The sequence below is a fragment of the Xiphophorus couchianus genome, chromosome 15 (genome assembly GCF_001444195.1).
Source record: "Xiphophorus couchianus chromosome 15, X_couchianus-1.0, whole genome shotgun sequence".
In the NCBI taxonomy this organism is placed as follows: Eukaryota; Metazoa; Chordata; class Actinopteri; order Cyprinodontiformes; family Poeciliidae; genus Xiphophorus; species Xiphophorus couchianus.
Window position 1 is genome coordinate 17877045 of NC_040242.1, and position 16808 is coordinate 17893852.

The following is a 16808-nucleotide window of genomic DNA, read 5'->3' on the forward strand; positions in this document are numbered from 1 at the left end:
ATGAAGGAATTTGTTTGTTGTGCTTTTCCTTTTCCAGGGAAGTCACATATTTGACCCATCTATCAACTTTCTCCTCCTGTTGTATGGAATTCCTTGAGGCGGAAAAAGGGATGGGCCCGCCTTTCTTAACCCCCTCAACTGCTTCTTATTACAGCTTTATTACAACCTAATGACAATACGCTCCACCCAGCACAACCATCGGCCAAGATCCTGTCAGGGTGAACTCCTCTGATTCATGTTCTTCAGAAATTTAAAGTCTCTGTGCCGTAGTTCCCCATAAAGGCAACAACATCTGCCGCCTTTACACAAGCAGGGGAGCTTCATGAGAAATGCTTCCCTGTGACGGGAGTAATTCATAAAAAGAAGAGCTGCAAATAAGGCGACTCTCAGACCACCGCTGAGATATTTAATGGTGACACAGCGTGGAAGCAGATGAAGTCGGAGAAATACGCGCTCGCGTTTGCCAGAATGTTGTCCTATGATGGATTTCGCTTCTGAATGAAATGCAGAAAGGGGGTTTAAAGCGTCGAGTCGTAAATGTCAAGGAAAAACGTACTTACACAGCAGAAAGATGCAGTTAAGCATTAAGACCGGGAGTTATTGCCATTTATTGAATGCTCTTAAAAACATAGGGGTGACATAACTTTACTAGCTAGATCAGCTTGTAGGTCGAGATGCAAAGAGAAATCAGCACCGCTCATTGGTGTGGAAGTTTTTACTGAGGGAAGATGAGTTTTTAGGATCACTAAGGAATTTTAAAATGGAATAAGAGGAAGAATAGATAAATAGGAACTTATAAGTAAACCATTTTCTACAACATATCAGTTAAATCAACAGAAATACAGTCAAACTGCTGTTTCATCGTTTTCAGTCTTTAACCTCAATCATAAAACGCTCTGGTTTGGAAATGTTTGCAGATTTAAGGGAACTGAATAAACGGTGACTGAGAGTTTCTTTTGCAACGCTAGCATGCTACACATGCTAATTATGAAATATAAAAGTTCAAGATGTAAGCTTGTTAATTACAGCTAAAGCCATGTGCAACAGTAGCCTGTTAGCATTGCTACCTTGCAAAAGTACGTTTCTGAGTTCAAATGTTTTTTTTTTCTGAATGAAGTTTGCATGTCTCTCTAAGCACTCCACAGGCATGTGAGGTTAATTGACGTCTCTACGTTCAATTTAAGAATGTAGAAACATTTTTACTGTGTTTCTTCCAGAGAAGACGGAAAAAAGGACAGAATAAAGAAAAAACTGAAGCAAAAAAAAAAAAAATCGGTTCAACTCGGTATCGGTGAGTCACAGCGTTCTGAAAACCTGTGTTTTGAAATTGATCACAAACTACAAACTACCCACTAAAGATTTAAATGGCCAGCGCTGGCTCTTTAAAGGAGTCGCTCTTATGAATTGAGCTGTTTGGAGCGCTGCTGGTGCAAGATCTGTCTGGGCTTTGCGTCTCGTTAATAACGTCTCTTTCCCACATACTTCCTCCCTTCCTTCAACAGCGCATGCTCTCCTTTTTTTCTTCCTCACAGCTTCGTCTTTGCTGCAATCTATCCCCCCTCTCATCTTTTTTGTTCAAATGTTATTCATTTCCATCACTTGCTGCTTGAGCCTTCAGATCTTCTGCTGACCCTACACAGCCTCAAGCCTCCTTTTTTTTTTTTTCTTTTTCTTACGTATTTCTTCACTTTTAAAACTTCAGCGTTCTCCCTGATGGTTACTCATGCGGGCACCTCATCCATCCGGTACACCGCGTTGCCATAACCGTGGCAACAGCCAAGATTCTGCTTTCGTTCTTGCTATCTCCTCTGTTTTGCAAACAGTTAATTATTAACTTCTGCATGGAAAGTGCTTGCAGGGGACACTTTCTGTGTAATTTCAGGTTGCATAAACTCCACCATATCCAGCCTGGCTGGCGCAGTCCTGCTCACGGTTCCCAGTTTAATACCAACTGGTGTATCTTACTACATTATGCAACAGACTACAGGGAGGCCCCTTGGGGCATAAAGCATGCATTCCTCCTTAAAGAAGCGCAGCATAGCAGCAATCAACAGCAAGAAATACAGCATCTATCCATCTGCATTCCTCCTGCAACAGGATTGAGCTTGTTTAGAAGCTTTGCAGAGAACAACATAAGAGATATCAGGAGAAATTTGTCAAAGTAAAAAAAAAATAAATCAATTTTCAAAAGCGTTGAGAAGTGGACAGTGGAGATGAGCGAAGCCAAACGAGGTGCCTCTCTGTGGTGAAAGGAGAGCACAGCACATCACATAATAGTGAGGGAAAAAATGGGGGAAAAAAGAAAAATAGAGGCCTTGTATCCTAGCAACAAGCAGAAAGAGAACGCCGCTTGCTCTGCAGTGTCCTCCGTTGCTCCTGGATCTCGAGCCTTACATCTTTCACAAAAGTTCACCTCAGCAAAAATCTTTCAGACCGCTCTCCGTCTTTCCCCAATCATCGGCCGATGTTGCGCCGCTGCAAGAGCACTTTCATCAACTAGGCGCGCGGATTCTGAAGGGTTTCAGAGACGGCCTCGGCTTACGCCGCATCCATCATACACAGGGCTACGTGCCATGTGTTTAAAGGAGCGGTGGGCAGAGATGTAGCACTGGATCCTACTTTGAAAATCCTTTAAAGCCATCGTCTTCAAACCCTCTGCCACGGTGTAGCGAGCCACGGCGCAGCTACAAAAATCAATGCCTTAATCCCCTTTTACATCTTTTGTTGACTAAGGCGAGATTCAGCAAGATAGGAGAGCCTGCCAGTGATGAGACTGAGAGACATCTGAAATTGCTCATGGCTGGGTTTGGTTTTCTGCTCTGAAGAAAACCAAATCACAGAATGGATATGGATGCTGGCAAAGACAGCCACGAGTAAGGGGCGTTTTATTGGCACCAATGTGAGTTTATTGACGACTGTTGCCAGTCCAAGTTCCTAAAGCCACTATAGAGAACTTAATATTTCTGGATACTTAATTTGCTAACTCAGACATTATCGGAATTATTGTAAGATACAAGTTCAAGCAACATATTTCTGTACATTTGAATTATCATATTTTATTGTGCTTGTTTTTGCCTAGATAGCTACCTTGAAAAGACAAATAAAATTTAGCTACAGACCAAAAATGTTTTTCTTATAGTTTATGCTGTAAATTGTAAAGCTCCAAAATTCCACTAGGACAGAAAAACTGATCCAAAGAAAAAGGTAGAGGTTCTATGAAACAATTGAGGGGAAATTTAATGTATCGTTTTTTTTGTCTGTTTTTTTTTTTTAACAAGATGAGTTTTCACCATTGCGCAATAAACTGGTGAACTAAAGTAACAGGAAAAGAAAACTCCCCTGAAAGGTTCTGAGACGGTCTTTTGTTTACATGCAAATTAATGCAAATATAATTATCCCGGAACCTTTCTGATTATCGGCCAAGTCTCAAAACGGCACTAAGTGAAAATGGAATCGTTCTCTTTCTTTGATACCACAAGAGGAATTACATCGCCATTAAGACGGGAGGAAAAACAAATACTTAAAGCTGAAGTGTTAACAAGCCCCTGCAGCCTTGCAGATTGGAGCCTCGGTGAAAAGATGTGCTGATGCTGAACTCTTCCCAATAGCAGTGGAGGAGTAAAGATGAGAACTAAAGAAGCCACAGTGCAGACAAGAAGAATAATTGGCTGTCATGGGTGTCTGCTCCTCTCAGTGTGTAAGTGAGATGAATAACTGGCTTCATTTGCCTCCCTGACACTAACCAACTCTGTGAATTTAAAGAGCCATCTGGACAGAAACTATCCATAAAAAGTGGTACACTCTCTCCTAAATATCCGTCACTGGCAAAATTCTAACGTTTCATGCTATAATCTCCTCCTACAGCCAAGCAGTCAGTATGTAATCAGGGCATCTTTTGTACATTCGCAAACCCCAAAGACGACTCTGGCGTTTAAGAGGATCAGAAAGGGGCCCTAGAACATCTACAGATTTTCCCCTGGTGGCTGTTACATGGCATAAATGCTAACGCAATTATCCTCTAATTCCATAATACACGCAAACAGATGAGAAGATGAAGAGCTTTTGTGCTCGTATCCCTTTCTCTCCGCCGCCAGTTATCGATTCTGCCAGATGAGCCTGTTTTTCGTCCACTTGCATGATCAGCTTTTGCATAAGCGCTTTACAATCATCGCAGTCAGTGGAACTGAATGCCCAACATTCGCCTCAGTTCAAGTGAGCAAAAGGCTGCGGGTCAGTTCACGAAAAGGTAAAAGCTGGCTCTGTTAGGCGGGGGTGTTTACAGCATCTTCTTGATGGAATTTCAGTAGCCGTTTGACATGTGATCACCAGGCCAAACCCGCTAAACAGACTAGCTACATTCTCACTTTTACTATCTAAAGTCTGAAAGCGAAAACAAAACACTCCCCCTTTATTCCAACCCCTTCAAACTCTTTGCCTTCCAGGGTATCCAGTTTCTGCATTCACCTAACATACGATTCCGATTGTCATCCAAATGTCCCGACCTCGTCCCAGGTTAAAAGTATCAAGAACAAGGAGAGAGAGAGAGAGGAAGAAAGAAAGAGAGAGGTGTGCCGTCACCCTCAGTCCAAACTAAAGCAGACACATGTTTAGTTACACACCCCGGCCTGCAAGAGGAAATTGGTCTGCAGAACAGCAAAGAAATGATACCTGAAACCATCCAAATAGAAGGAAAAAAGATTCCAGGGGATGGAGCAATAGAGCTGCAGACTGTAAAATTCATTCCAGATGCTTCAGCCGACCGTCAAAACTCCAAATTATCTCATCCATCTTAGCGGTCCAATGCCGGTTTCGCAAGTTTTTGCATGCACAACAGCTATGCGGTGAAGTCATGCTGCTGAGGCGCTTAAATATTTATTTACCAGAGCGTATTCCACACACATTCCCAATGGGTACTTTATGTCCCTGGTCCGACGACCTATGTGTCATGTTAGAAACGGAGGTCGTTTGCACTCAAGAAACCAAATCTATTGCCGTCAGAATGGGGGGTTGGAGGAAGGTGACGGCACTTTGTATGAACTAAAGGGAAAGACCTCTGCTGACTCCACCAGTGTCACAGAGGCCCAAACCAAAGAGCTGACAGGCAGAAAATCCAAATATTCCTTCCAGGCTCGAGCTGCTGACTTCTGGCAACCTGGGACTGAGCTGCAGCTGAAGGTCAGTGGTTGTGTTGCATAGACAGAATCAAACTGCTGATAGTGGGCTTTAGGTTCTGCCCCAAATGGATTATCGTCGCCGTGCCACCTGAACCCAGTTACTCTTTCCAACTCCTCCTTGTGTCTGTCATTTGCATCCACAATGAGCTGCTCTGGGCCTACTGCAATCTGGCATGTGGCACAGATCAATAGGTCACTGGCCAAGGGTAAAGAAAAGTAATCCGCCACAAAGTCAGGTAAGGTCAGGCTAATTACAGAGGACAAGAAATAGATATGCTGCTCTGAACAACCAGGTGTTCTATCCAAGTTCACATGAATTGTGTTTGTTTATGAAGTGCAATAAGGGTTAGAAGCTCTTATTTTAGAAGTTGAAAAATGTATTCAGCTACTTTACATTTAGGCATCTTTTAGTACAAAAAGAAATGAACGCTGGTTCATCAGTAAACACTCAATTCAAGAGTTTCTCTTTCAGTTCAGCATCAGTGAGCTAACTGCATAGCATGGAATAATGTGTAACAAAGTTTCATTTTGGCTTTGGTGCCAAAGCTTCATAGGTTGAGATCAGGAAAAACAGTGCAACAATGAATTGATTTAGCTCTCTGTACCTACGCATTGGCTTTTAATCCTCTCCAAGAAATGAATCATTTTGTACCAGTGCACTTAAACCACTGCATCTCAGTTTAATTTTCTTTGTAACCAAGTACTCTGGTGAGTTACGTATTGAGATAAACTATTATGAAAATCTTGGGTGCAATGTAATTTGATTGGGTGTTCGTTGATCAGAAGAGATTTAAAATTCCACTAAAAAGTTCTAAGTCTCTCTTGGGATTCAATAAACTCTATACTTAAAAACTTTATGATGAGTGTGCAGTCCTGAAAAGTTAAAACTACAAAGAACTCATTGTGTATTTGTGTTCTGTTTAATGTGGCCTTTTTAATAAGGCATGTTGTCAGCACAAAGAGAAGGCTGCTTCTCCCCAGGGGACTCGGTGGGGCTTGCCTGGAAAACATCTAGGAGATGTTGAGGAGACGGCCTGATCAGATGCTCACGCCAAAAACGAACTCGTCAATGCAGAAAGGTAGTGTCTCAACCTCAAGCTCCCTAAGGATTGCAGAGTTTCTCGACCAATCTCTAAAGCTTAAAACCCCCGTCAGCTTGTATCCAAGAACTGACATAGACAGATTGGTAAAACAAGAACTTCTTGCCTCACCCTTTTTTTTTACACTAACACATTACTGACAAGACTGTTCGGTCTATCCATCTAGCACTTCATCCTATCATGCCCCATAAACAAGACACCAAGATCTTTGAACTGTTCCCTGTTAAGGCAGACATTGACATCCAAGAAACGTCAAAATTCTGCCTTACAACGATTAGTAGAGAAGTATTTTACATTTTAGTAAGAGCATTCAGTAAACAACAAATGTGCACTCTGGGATCCTCTTACGAGTAACGGCGACGCAGGAAGAAGACACACTTATTACTAACCTACGGTGGAGCTTGCATCATTGTGCACGGGTCAGTCAGCATGGAGGGCAACTATGCCCGAACCTATCCCATCCCCCTGCGTCTTATTTCCCTTCCACTTCACTAACCGTGAGGCTAGGCGTGGGTGACGTCCACTCGCCCCACTGATCATTGCTGTCGCCTTGGCAACTGAGCACCACCCAAGCCCTCCAGCGGCACACTGCCCAGCGATCAGTAAAGAAGGACGTCCACTCAGATCAGCACAAACAAAGACAAAGATGAGGAGAGGAAAGAGCCAAGCACCTTAGTATTTGCCTTACTGTAAAGGAGGATAGTCTGTTCCTGAGAGAAACTTTAAAACTTCCTAACTTACTAGTATCTTAAGGATAAAGAGAACAAAATGTTGCTTGACATACCCTTGGAGAGAATTACATACAGTGCCAGACCTGGTAAAGATGTGTGAAGCCTCTACTCATTCTGTATTTCAATCTCTCACAATCAGTACATCTATTTGGTTAAGAGATAAATGCTTTGAACAGACCCTCGGGGTGGCACAGATGTAACCCCTACTAACAACCCTTTCAAGACCTCCTTATGCCACCAGGACATCATTTAATCTTCTCCTCCAATCATTCTACATCAATCAGAGTCTATTGGTACAGTTAAGTCAAAAAAGTTTTCAATAGTATTTAGATCAGTGGATTACTGATCTGAGACTTGGAAGAAGACTTGGTAAACCATTTTTGTTCACGATTGGCTAGAACCTTTGGATCTTTAGCTTGTTTAGATACCTAAAATGACCCATTCACAGTTAACTGATCTTATAGGTGTTGTGGAACATCTCCAGTAATTTTAAAGAGTTTACAATGCCATATCTTACAAGATTTTGGATGCCTTTGGAAGAGAAAAAGCAGCAAACACAAATTTGCTTAAATCTTATATGGAGAACTCTTTGCTGGATTAACTGTCCTTGCATTACTCTGAGCAAGGCTGTGTCCGTGCAGGGCAAGACTCACACTGACTCTGTAACCTCATTCTGTCGGCTGGCTGCTGTGCTGATGGGACAGATAGGACAGCGGATCAGACAGCCGGTTCACAGGAATTGTGAGAAAGATGAACTCAGATGGAGTGCGAATGAGTGAGAAAGAGAGACACAGAAAGAGAGATTGGAGAAGTCTGCCAAACAGGTAGGATAAGACATTGATACCAAAGTTCAAAAAGAAATCTGGAGACTAGATTCCTTTATTTCCACTCTCTCGCTCTGTCTCTCTACACAGTGTTATTCCTGCTGTGTCACAAAGAGTAGAGAGACCCACTTCCTCTTTTGTTTATCCTGGAATGTGGGACGTCCTGACAGGCAAGCTTTTCATTGACAGTACACAGCTGAGTTTCCCCCATGGCTCTTTCTCTTAACCTCTCCCGCGTGTGTGTGTCGGGGTGTGTGCACACTCTATTATCTGTGCTTTATCAGCCAGGCCTCACACAGGCAAGCAGACAGACAGCATCGCAGGGAAACATAACCCAGAGATGTCCAGGGAAGTACTTAAAACCATATCTGATGCAATTCCAACAAGTTTTTACAAGACCTAATCTGTCTTTGATATTTACATGGATTAGACTGATCTTCGTAGCTGATGACTTTCCACCATGGAGGTGTGTGTTCAGGATCATCTCAAAAAGTCTGAGTAATCTAGAGGGACAGGGGATTACAAGAACCTGTCTACATACTTTGAGCAGAGAAACTTGAACATGAGAGTGGACAAACAGGATATTGGCGACCGAAACATCCTTTTCCTGCTTAGTTGACCTGTCTTTTTTTTCCAGCAATCCAGACATGCAACACAAAGACTTGAAACAGCTGCCTAGAAGAAAACACTATTGTGTAGCTCACCCACTGGTTTCCTCCGAAAGAAAGGAGTTCTCAAATAGAAACTCAGGAATGCACGGGTGTGACTAAGGTTTATTTAAGCCAAACACAGCATTCCAACACTGGACTTTGATTGGTACACACAAAGAAAAGCTCCAAACAGATACTGCAATTTAACACAGAACAGATATAGGTTTCCCACATTAAGTCGGTAAGATTATTAATGAAGGTCTTTGCATTCAAAGTGACAAAGAAAGCTTCTTTAGTCCGGCCTAAATGTCGGCGTTCAAACAATTTGTGTTGTTGAAATTAATTGATATGAAACCCACATAGATACACACTAAGTGAGCTATTTTTTTATTTACTTAGGTCCCCAACATACACAAATACATAAAAACAGAACAATAAGTGAAAAGCATTGCAATGAGGAAGTGAAATATTTCATATCTAATCAACAAGTTAATTAAAAGGTCGAACTAGAACTTAATTTGGGCCTAATGTGTGGAACTGTGTTGACTGAGAGGGTCTTGACTTTTCAGAGGAACTTCTTTCTTAGGAACATATACTCCACTGACCAGGTCACACTGCATACTTCAAATAAAGTCTTATGAAAATGTCTCATGAATGTTAATCACCAACCGACCCAACTGGTTTCCGAGAGGAGAGCCAGACATAGCTGCAAGAGCTGATAGGTCTGAAAAAGAAAGTGAGAATATAAGCTTATCGCTAAAATATTTAAAGCCAAGACACTTTGTGGTGACTGCTTGCAGGTAGTGGTCAAAACAAAGTTTGATGCCTTCTCCTTTAGTGCCTTTAGTAACTGCACTAAGCCTTTTTGACCCAGCAAATGCATTTGCTTACTTGTCAAGTAATAGTTGGCTCTTTGGCTCAGCTGCCATTGAGACAAAGTTCAACCCATTTATGTAAGAGACAAAAAACAGTAATTTGCAAAATAAATTACTGGCCTATAATAACAGAACCTTCCACGTAGTCCAGACACTAAAATTATCGTACGTTGCAATAAGCAAAGTTTACTGAGTACAATCCTCTAAGATTATTATCATGAGACAAAATCACTGCAATAAATGCCCGAAAATCCTTCCATCCAACCTGAGATATGAAACCTCCTGTGTATCTAAGGTTGGATCTTGAGGGTAACAAGTCCAGCAGAGAAACCCAGAGACATCTCTCCCCAGCAGCTCTCTCCAGTTCATTCAGGGGGTATTCCACCCTTTCCAGTAAGTTCAAAATTTTCCCTGATGTTTCTTCCCAGTATGATGTGCCTGGACAACCTCCAAAGGGAGGAACCCAGGATGCGTCTTAATCCAGATGCCTGTACCACCGAAGGTGAATCCTTTTGATGCTGAGAAGCTGTGGCTTCTCTGTAGATAATGAAGCTTCTCAATTTATCCACTTGGCAAGAGGCAGCTCCTTTCACCCGCTTGTATTAGAGTTCTTGTTCTTTTTGTAATTATTTCTATCCGTTGGCCATAAGCAAGGGTTAGGACATAGACAGGTCACTACAAGAGACCGCAAACGACCACGCCCTGATCGAACTTTCCCTATTATGTCATTCACAAACAAAACACCATGATCCCAAGACGGATATCTTCTTCTCTTCCAACACTATCTTGAGTTCCTGTCCATAAACACCACAAGGAGGATCAGAGACAAAAAGCAGTCGTGGCTGAGTCCAACCTGTACCGCAAACAAGCTTGAGCATGTGCCAAGAATGTGGAGACAGCTTTTGCCTGGGTTATACAAAGACTGGATAACCCCTGAAAGCATCCCTAACACCCTGTACTATATCCCAATGAATGTCTAGGTTGGGTGCTACTGAATTTGGTTGGGAAGGTTAGGGGTTAGGGGTTGAAGCCTGGTCATGCTGTAATAACCTGGCTGCAGAAAACATGGTGATAAAACTCCTGCTTTATGTATTGCCCCTTCTTAGCTTTTATGTGGTTTTATGCTGGTCACAGCCAAGGACAGCATTGGGTAATCCTAAGAAATAAAAAAAGATTAAGTAAAATCTAATAGTAAGAATCTTTCAGTCCCTGTTGAAAGGATTGGGTTTGGCCACTCACCTTCTCTATTGTGTGTATGACTGAAAACCCAAATCAGTCTGTTTAAATTTTATAACTAACAAAAGCCGAATGAGGTGAGACATTTTCAGCCCCAAACCTTGACAGCAGTAAGAGTCTGCCATAAAGATAATCAAAGATTTATACACTTTGAGACCTCTCACTATCTCCTATCAATAAAGTTGTCAAAATAGCAACACGTAGCGAGGCATACCACGCTAAAACCCTGATTTATATGGTGTCATGAAGACATTCCTGAGCTTATTTTCCCATCAGATTCTTACTACAGACCCAGCGGTTCTTGTAGGAACAGCAAATAGTTAGTCTCTTTCAAAATGGCATTACAATGCTAACAAAGTAGTTTAGACTATCTGAAAAGACATTCAGAGTTGCTCAGAGTACATTATTGTTGTTCAGATGGGATCACCCAGGATCCAACAGAAAGCCAAATAAATACTATTTATTTTTTTATGAGTCCTTCGGGCTACTCTATTTGACGGGAAGTTGTGCCTTGTCTCCGCCATCAGATGTCTACACGCCCGTTTTTTTAAAGTTCTGCATGCAGCACAAGCAGTGAAGGGGTTTGTTTCTACAGACATTGGAAGAACTGAGTACGAACTCAAAGAGAATACTAAAGACAAAATGTTATGCAGATATCAATAAATACCTAAATTTAACACGCATCAAATGCAGTGACATGTAAAACAAGAACTGCTGTGCCTCAAGAGAAGGCATTCACTTTAAATGAACATTCTAGACATTTCAATGCAAAGTTTTCAATTTTTCAATTTTTTTAAAAGCAGATGTTATGTTCAGCAAAGCATGACTGCAGCAATTCCTAAATTAGTGCTGTACTTATTAGTTTTGTTAGAATCTTACAATGGCAGAATAATGTAGACTCCCAAGTTTTCTGCTTAAAAAATTCTGATAGCAGACTATGTTTCTCCCAGATGTTTTCCCATCTGACTGGGAGAAACTGCATCGGCTGCCTTATTCTGAGCACTTTTATCTGCTGAACTACAAATACTGCTTCTCAAAGCCACCGTCGGCTAAAAGGCCAGGGGAACATTTGAGGCCTGCTAAAGGTCAACAAGCATTATCGCAAGAGGGGATTTTTATCAGCAGCTCATCTGGACATTGTCAAAGCACCCCGTCTCGCTTGGCCACTTTGTTTTAATCCTGTGCTGTGTTCAGTTCAGTTTTTAAGGCTCTGCGAGGGAGTTTTATGTAAATTCTCTGCGACAGCCTGCGAATCAGTCTGTCTTTGAGTGGAATCGGGTTCCATGGCTTCCAAAATTGATTGCAGACTTCGAAAAGCCTATTATGATTATGCAGTAGGTTACGAAACCCGTGGCATGGCACTCAAAGCTGCCCTTGCTGATTTATCTACGTTTTTGTTCTAAACAGATGTCGTCACTCTTCACCACAAAGTAAGAAGAGAAGGGCTGGGTGGGGGGGTTGGAGGTGGTCAGACGTGTCAGTGCTCAAGAAATTCAATTAAGCAGACAGTGGGACGTCTGCAAAAGGCAGCCTCTATGGAGCTTAATAGCTCCTCCAGGAAACCCCATCGTGCCTCTCCAAAGCGTCCCAACCAACCCCTTGTTGCCATTCTGCTCCTCTTCAGACTTTATCATTAAAAAGACAGGAATTTTCCAATGAGGATAGGACTAAATTCAGCAGAGAAAGGTACTGTTTGGCAAAAACGATGCAGTACCCTATAACAACACTTATTTTATCCACATCCTCTTCCTCCTCCCTGACTGTATATACATCTCACAAGCAGACAGATGCTGTTCATTTAGCATTTGAGTGGCAATCCCGGAGCTGGTGTCCTGAATGCCCAGGGGAGCCTGTGGCATTTGGACAGCATTAAATAAAAGCCACTCCAGACCTCACACCATGGGGGGAGATCCGACCTCACAACACGGTCACTCCTCTCAGATTTCAACCAGCCAACTGAGTAAATCTTTCCCAGTGGAAGGGGGGAAAAAAGAAGACAGTTTTCCCTCCAGTCTGGCGTTTTGAGAAGCTTGTGTCATGACTAGGTTTGTATCTGAGAGTGTTGAACGGAATTATTCACTGAAGAGGAAAGTTGTGTTTTGATCCGCGTGCTTCCTCTCCCAGCGATCTAACGTGCAACAAACAGCGAGGCGGCATCAGGGGAGGATTGCTTTGTTGCCGTTATCAAATGGCATCTTAGGAGATGTCAGTTGTGTTCCTTTCGAAATTCATCTGTTTACAAGGATGACAGATTTGTGAGGCTGCGCCATGTGCTACACCAGATAGCATCAAATTGACAGAAACGTTCAAATGAACATATCTGCAGTGCCATGCAAAAGTAGACATACAAGGAGTGCATCGATTGCAGTTTTCTGGTCGATCACTGATTACCGATCTTTTAAAAGCCTGATCTGCCGATTCCGATGTTGTGCCAGTGCCAATTTTTTGTCTTAAATGTCACAAAAGGAAGTAACTGAGTTGGCAACAATGGGGTGACTATTGTTAACTGCAAACGTGCAGATGTGACCTGGTGGGCCGGTCTGTGAGTCAAACCTCTCTCACGGTAGAGCAGAAGAGGACAGTGGTTGATTTTTAGACCTTTGCTGCAGTAGATAAGGGGATAAGATTGGCCGGTCATGGATCTCCCAAAATAAAATAAAAAAAGCTCATAAATCGGTGCACCCCTAATACATACACGCTGAACTTTTTACTTTTTTGCATTTCACATTTTTATGTGAAATGCAAATGATTTAGCACATACTATGTAAAGCAGAAGGAACAAGATGCATATTTAAATATTTATTTCAAAAACTACTGATTACATTTATATTATAGTGCATTTGTATTCAGTCCCATTTACTCCGATACCCTGAATAAAAACCCAGTGCAACCAATCAAGAAGGCATCCAACTGGTAAATCATGACCCAGTGTGTTATTATATTAAAATTAGAAAAAAAGAAGCCATAAGAAGTCCTGCATGAAGTTTGGTGGATGACACACAAATCTAGTTTTGTGGCCAAAGCACAGTACACATGTGTACGGTGGAAAACTAAAACTGCACATTACTCTGAACTTGTGATCCTATAGTGAAACATGGTGGGAGAAGCATCATGATGTGGGGATTTTTTTCCTTGGCAGTGACAGAGAATCTGGCCAGAGTTGATTAGAAGATGGATGGAGCTGAAAGAAGGACAATCCTGGGACAAAAGGGCAAAAAACCCCACAAATCTCCCTCCAGCAGAGCAACAATCTCAAATAAAAGAATAAATAACAGCATGTAAATAAAAGCATATTGATGTGCCGGAAAGATCTAGTTAAAGTCTAATTGTGAAATGTGGTAATTCAGTCTGAGTATGACCTGCTAGTATTTCGCAAAACAATTGGCATAAATTTGAAAAAAGATTTGCATTGGTAATTGCAATGGTAGTTCTACATATTGACTGGGGTGGGCTACACATAATTGTGATGCCACGTATCAATTATCTTCCAATTCATACTGATGCATATTATATCACTTAAAATGCCAATAAAATCCACAGGCGTTCCTGGTTTTCGCATGATAAACGCAAGGACCGTACATGACTCTGTGGTAAATCCCTTGGGCCAAACAATGTCGCACACATCTGTTGAAACAGCAGCTCGGAGCGGCTCTAGGACTCCGCAGGCACAACAGTGAGGTTACATAACAGGAGTCAAAAACTGCCCTAGCTGCTGGATCTGGATTAAGGGCTTCCTCTGCTCTCCCTCGCACACGGTTTCATCTTTTTTTGTATCTGTTACCTGCACGGCTTTATCACGCACACAACTCCAGGAATGTCTGATGGATAACATGTGCCCTCGCGACCTGATCCGAGTCCTGCTCCTACATGACCCTGCCCTGTCCTTGTAAATAGAAATAAAGCCCCACTGAGACTTGTGTTGTTATTTTTGTTTAATTTTTTTTACTCCAGTGAAGCAGTTTATTCCTTTCGCTAAACAGATCACTGAGGAGCCAAACGGGGCTTAGTCTCCTCATGTCCCATCAGGGCATTTGTGGCTTTCTGGTCGTGCATTTAGATTTTGCAAGGACATTGATGTCTGGGCCCGTGCCACGCATGTCAAACTGGCCCGAAGAAGAGAGGTGCTCTCTCTTCCTCCAATCACAGAGACGGCGGTGATCGCTAGTGCCTCATCTCAAAGCTATTAAGGCTTCTTGAGAACCAAGAGTGCACTGACCTAAATCAGGGCAGACCTCAGAGGATGGGTTAGCTCAGGACTGGGGAGGTCTTTTAGGGATGCAGTGTCCACCTTTATCACCCCAAAGATAGCGTGACGATAAAGGTAGACCAAGATACTCAATGGTAAGAGGTAATTGTAAGTGGCCTTTACTTGTATAGTGTTTTATCAAGTCCAGAGGGCCCCACAGGACTTCAGATTACATTCATTCATGCGCATGTTCACATGGCAAGCTACTGGATAGTAGCCAGAGGTGCCCTGGGGCAGTCAGAGAGGAGAGGCTGCATCCGGCAGCACCGGGCCCTCTGACCACCTCCTATGATTTGGAATTTTTTTGACGAGTGCTTGACTAGGAAGTTTCCCCCTTGAATGTACTCACCGTTGAGTCCGTTGGGGATGCTCCTGTGATGATGTGGAGCTGACAGATCATCCATCGACCTCCTCATGGTGGGCATCTTGCTGTTTTCCGAGGGCTTGTGTACGTGGTTGTGATTGTGGTGATCCGGGCTGCCCGCGCTCCCCGTACTGGACGTGCTGCTCCCGTCTCCGACGTCCCTCACCGTCCCCGCGCCGCCGTTCAGGTTGCTGAGGCTAGACTGGCTGTCTATGGAGCTCCTGGAGCCGGCCCCGTTCCTCTCCTCGTCCAGCATGAGGATGATCTCCTTGAGCTCCGAGTTCTCCCTCAACACGCTCTCCTGGTTGGCCTCCAGCTCCTTGAGCTTCATCATGTAGGCGCCCACCTCCTTCCACATGGCGCTGGCAGTGTAGCGGCCGAAGCGCTGCCACTCCCGGGACAGCTTCTTGCCCTTCTGCCTGTCGTCGTCCAGGAAGCAGCAGAGCTCCCGGAGCTCGTGGTTGTCGTCCTGCAGCTTCTGGTTGACCTCCTTCAGGCTGCGGATCTCGTGCAGGTGCACCTGCAGCCGCCGGTTGATGTCTTTCATCATGTTGCCGTGCTCGATCATCAAGTTCATTTTCTCGCTGTCGACCCTCCTTAGCTTCCTCACCAGCTCCTCTTTGCTGCACCGCAGCAGGTCATCGTCCGTCAGCTGGCTCAGGTCATCCTTGGCCCCGTCAGATGGATTTTTAGCCATGACTGTAGTCTGAATCTCAGTTTGTGAAACCTGTGGCTCGGAATTTACTGCGAGGACCCGATTAGACCCGACCTGAGCTGAGGAATGGTGTTGAGAAACGAGCACATTGTCCAAAATGTGAAGATGCTGTTAGGCTCTGAAAGGAGTGGAAATATTAATGGGATGCTATGGCAACCTGTGCCTGAGCTGAATGCTCTTCCCTCCAAACCCTTTTGATCTGGTAAATAAAAGCCTCGGTGGAGCTCGGAGACAACTGTTGGTACTCACATTTCTCCAGTAATTACTGTTTGTGTTTAGATATTTATTCGGAGGAATTCCCGGTCTGGTCCTATTAGACTCAAGCGACAAGTCCAGTCAGCACACCGCGTCCCACAGCTTAGACACCATCACTCCATTCAAGTGCTTATACAAAAATAATAACCAAAAAAAAAGAAAGAAAGGAAGGAAGGAAGAAAGAAAAAAGCGGGTTAGTTTCAGAGAGGTCCGCGAGCGTTAAAGCGAATTCAGTCCGTGTCTTTCCACCTTTCCCACCGTCTGGACGCGGTAAGCCGTCAGCAACAGCGCTTCTCCGCGGATAAAACCTCTGTCATGAGATGGTGCGTTCGGTGGACTGAGAGGGCTCCGTCTCTCCCACCCTGCCCAGTTTCCAGCGAACACCTCCTCCTCCTCCTCTTGTGTCCAAAGTCTTCGGGTTTGAAATCCTTCAAAGGGATTTGGCTCCAGAGGGCCAATCAAGACGGAGGAGAGAGGCAAGGCAGCAGGTAGATGAAAAGTGCGCTTCAGACTCAGAGCTGTGGAAGCTCGGCCCTCTTAAAGCAACAGCACGGTGCGTTCAGGCCACCACGAAAAAAAAACAAAACAGGAAAAAATGGTTAATTATTTGAAAATACTCTAAAATGTAAATGGAATAA

At 43.4% G+C, this 16808-nt stretch overlaps 1 protein-coding gene across 4 annotated transcripts in view; it reads right to left on the reverse strand.

Moving 5' to 3' along the window:
* ccdc85cb (coiled-coil domain containing 85C, b) overlaps nt 1–16696 on the reverse strand; it is a 49772-nt gene extending 33076 nt beyond the window's left edge. For 3 of the 4 annotated variants that reach the window (XM_028040140.1, XM_028040139.1, XM_028040137.1), the window contains exon 1: nt 15186–16695. In XM_028040140.1, coding sequence (XP_027895941.1) covers nt 15186–15897 — 712 coding nt within the window. In that variant the 5' untranslated portion in view covers nt 15898–16695. Of the gene's footprint in view, nt 1–15185 lie in introns of all 4 variants that reach the window. The other variant, XM_028040136.1, reaches the window with a different exon arrangement.
* Between the last annotated feature and the right edge of the window lie 112 nt (nt 16697–16808).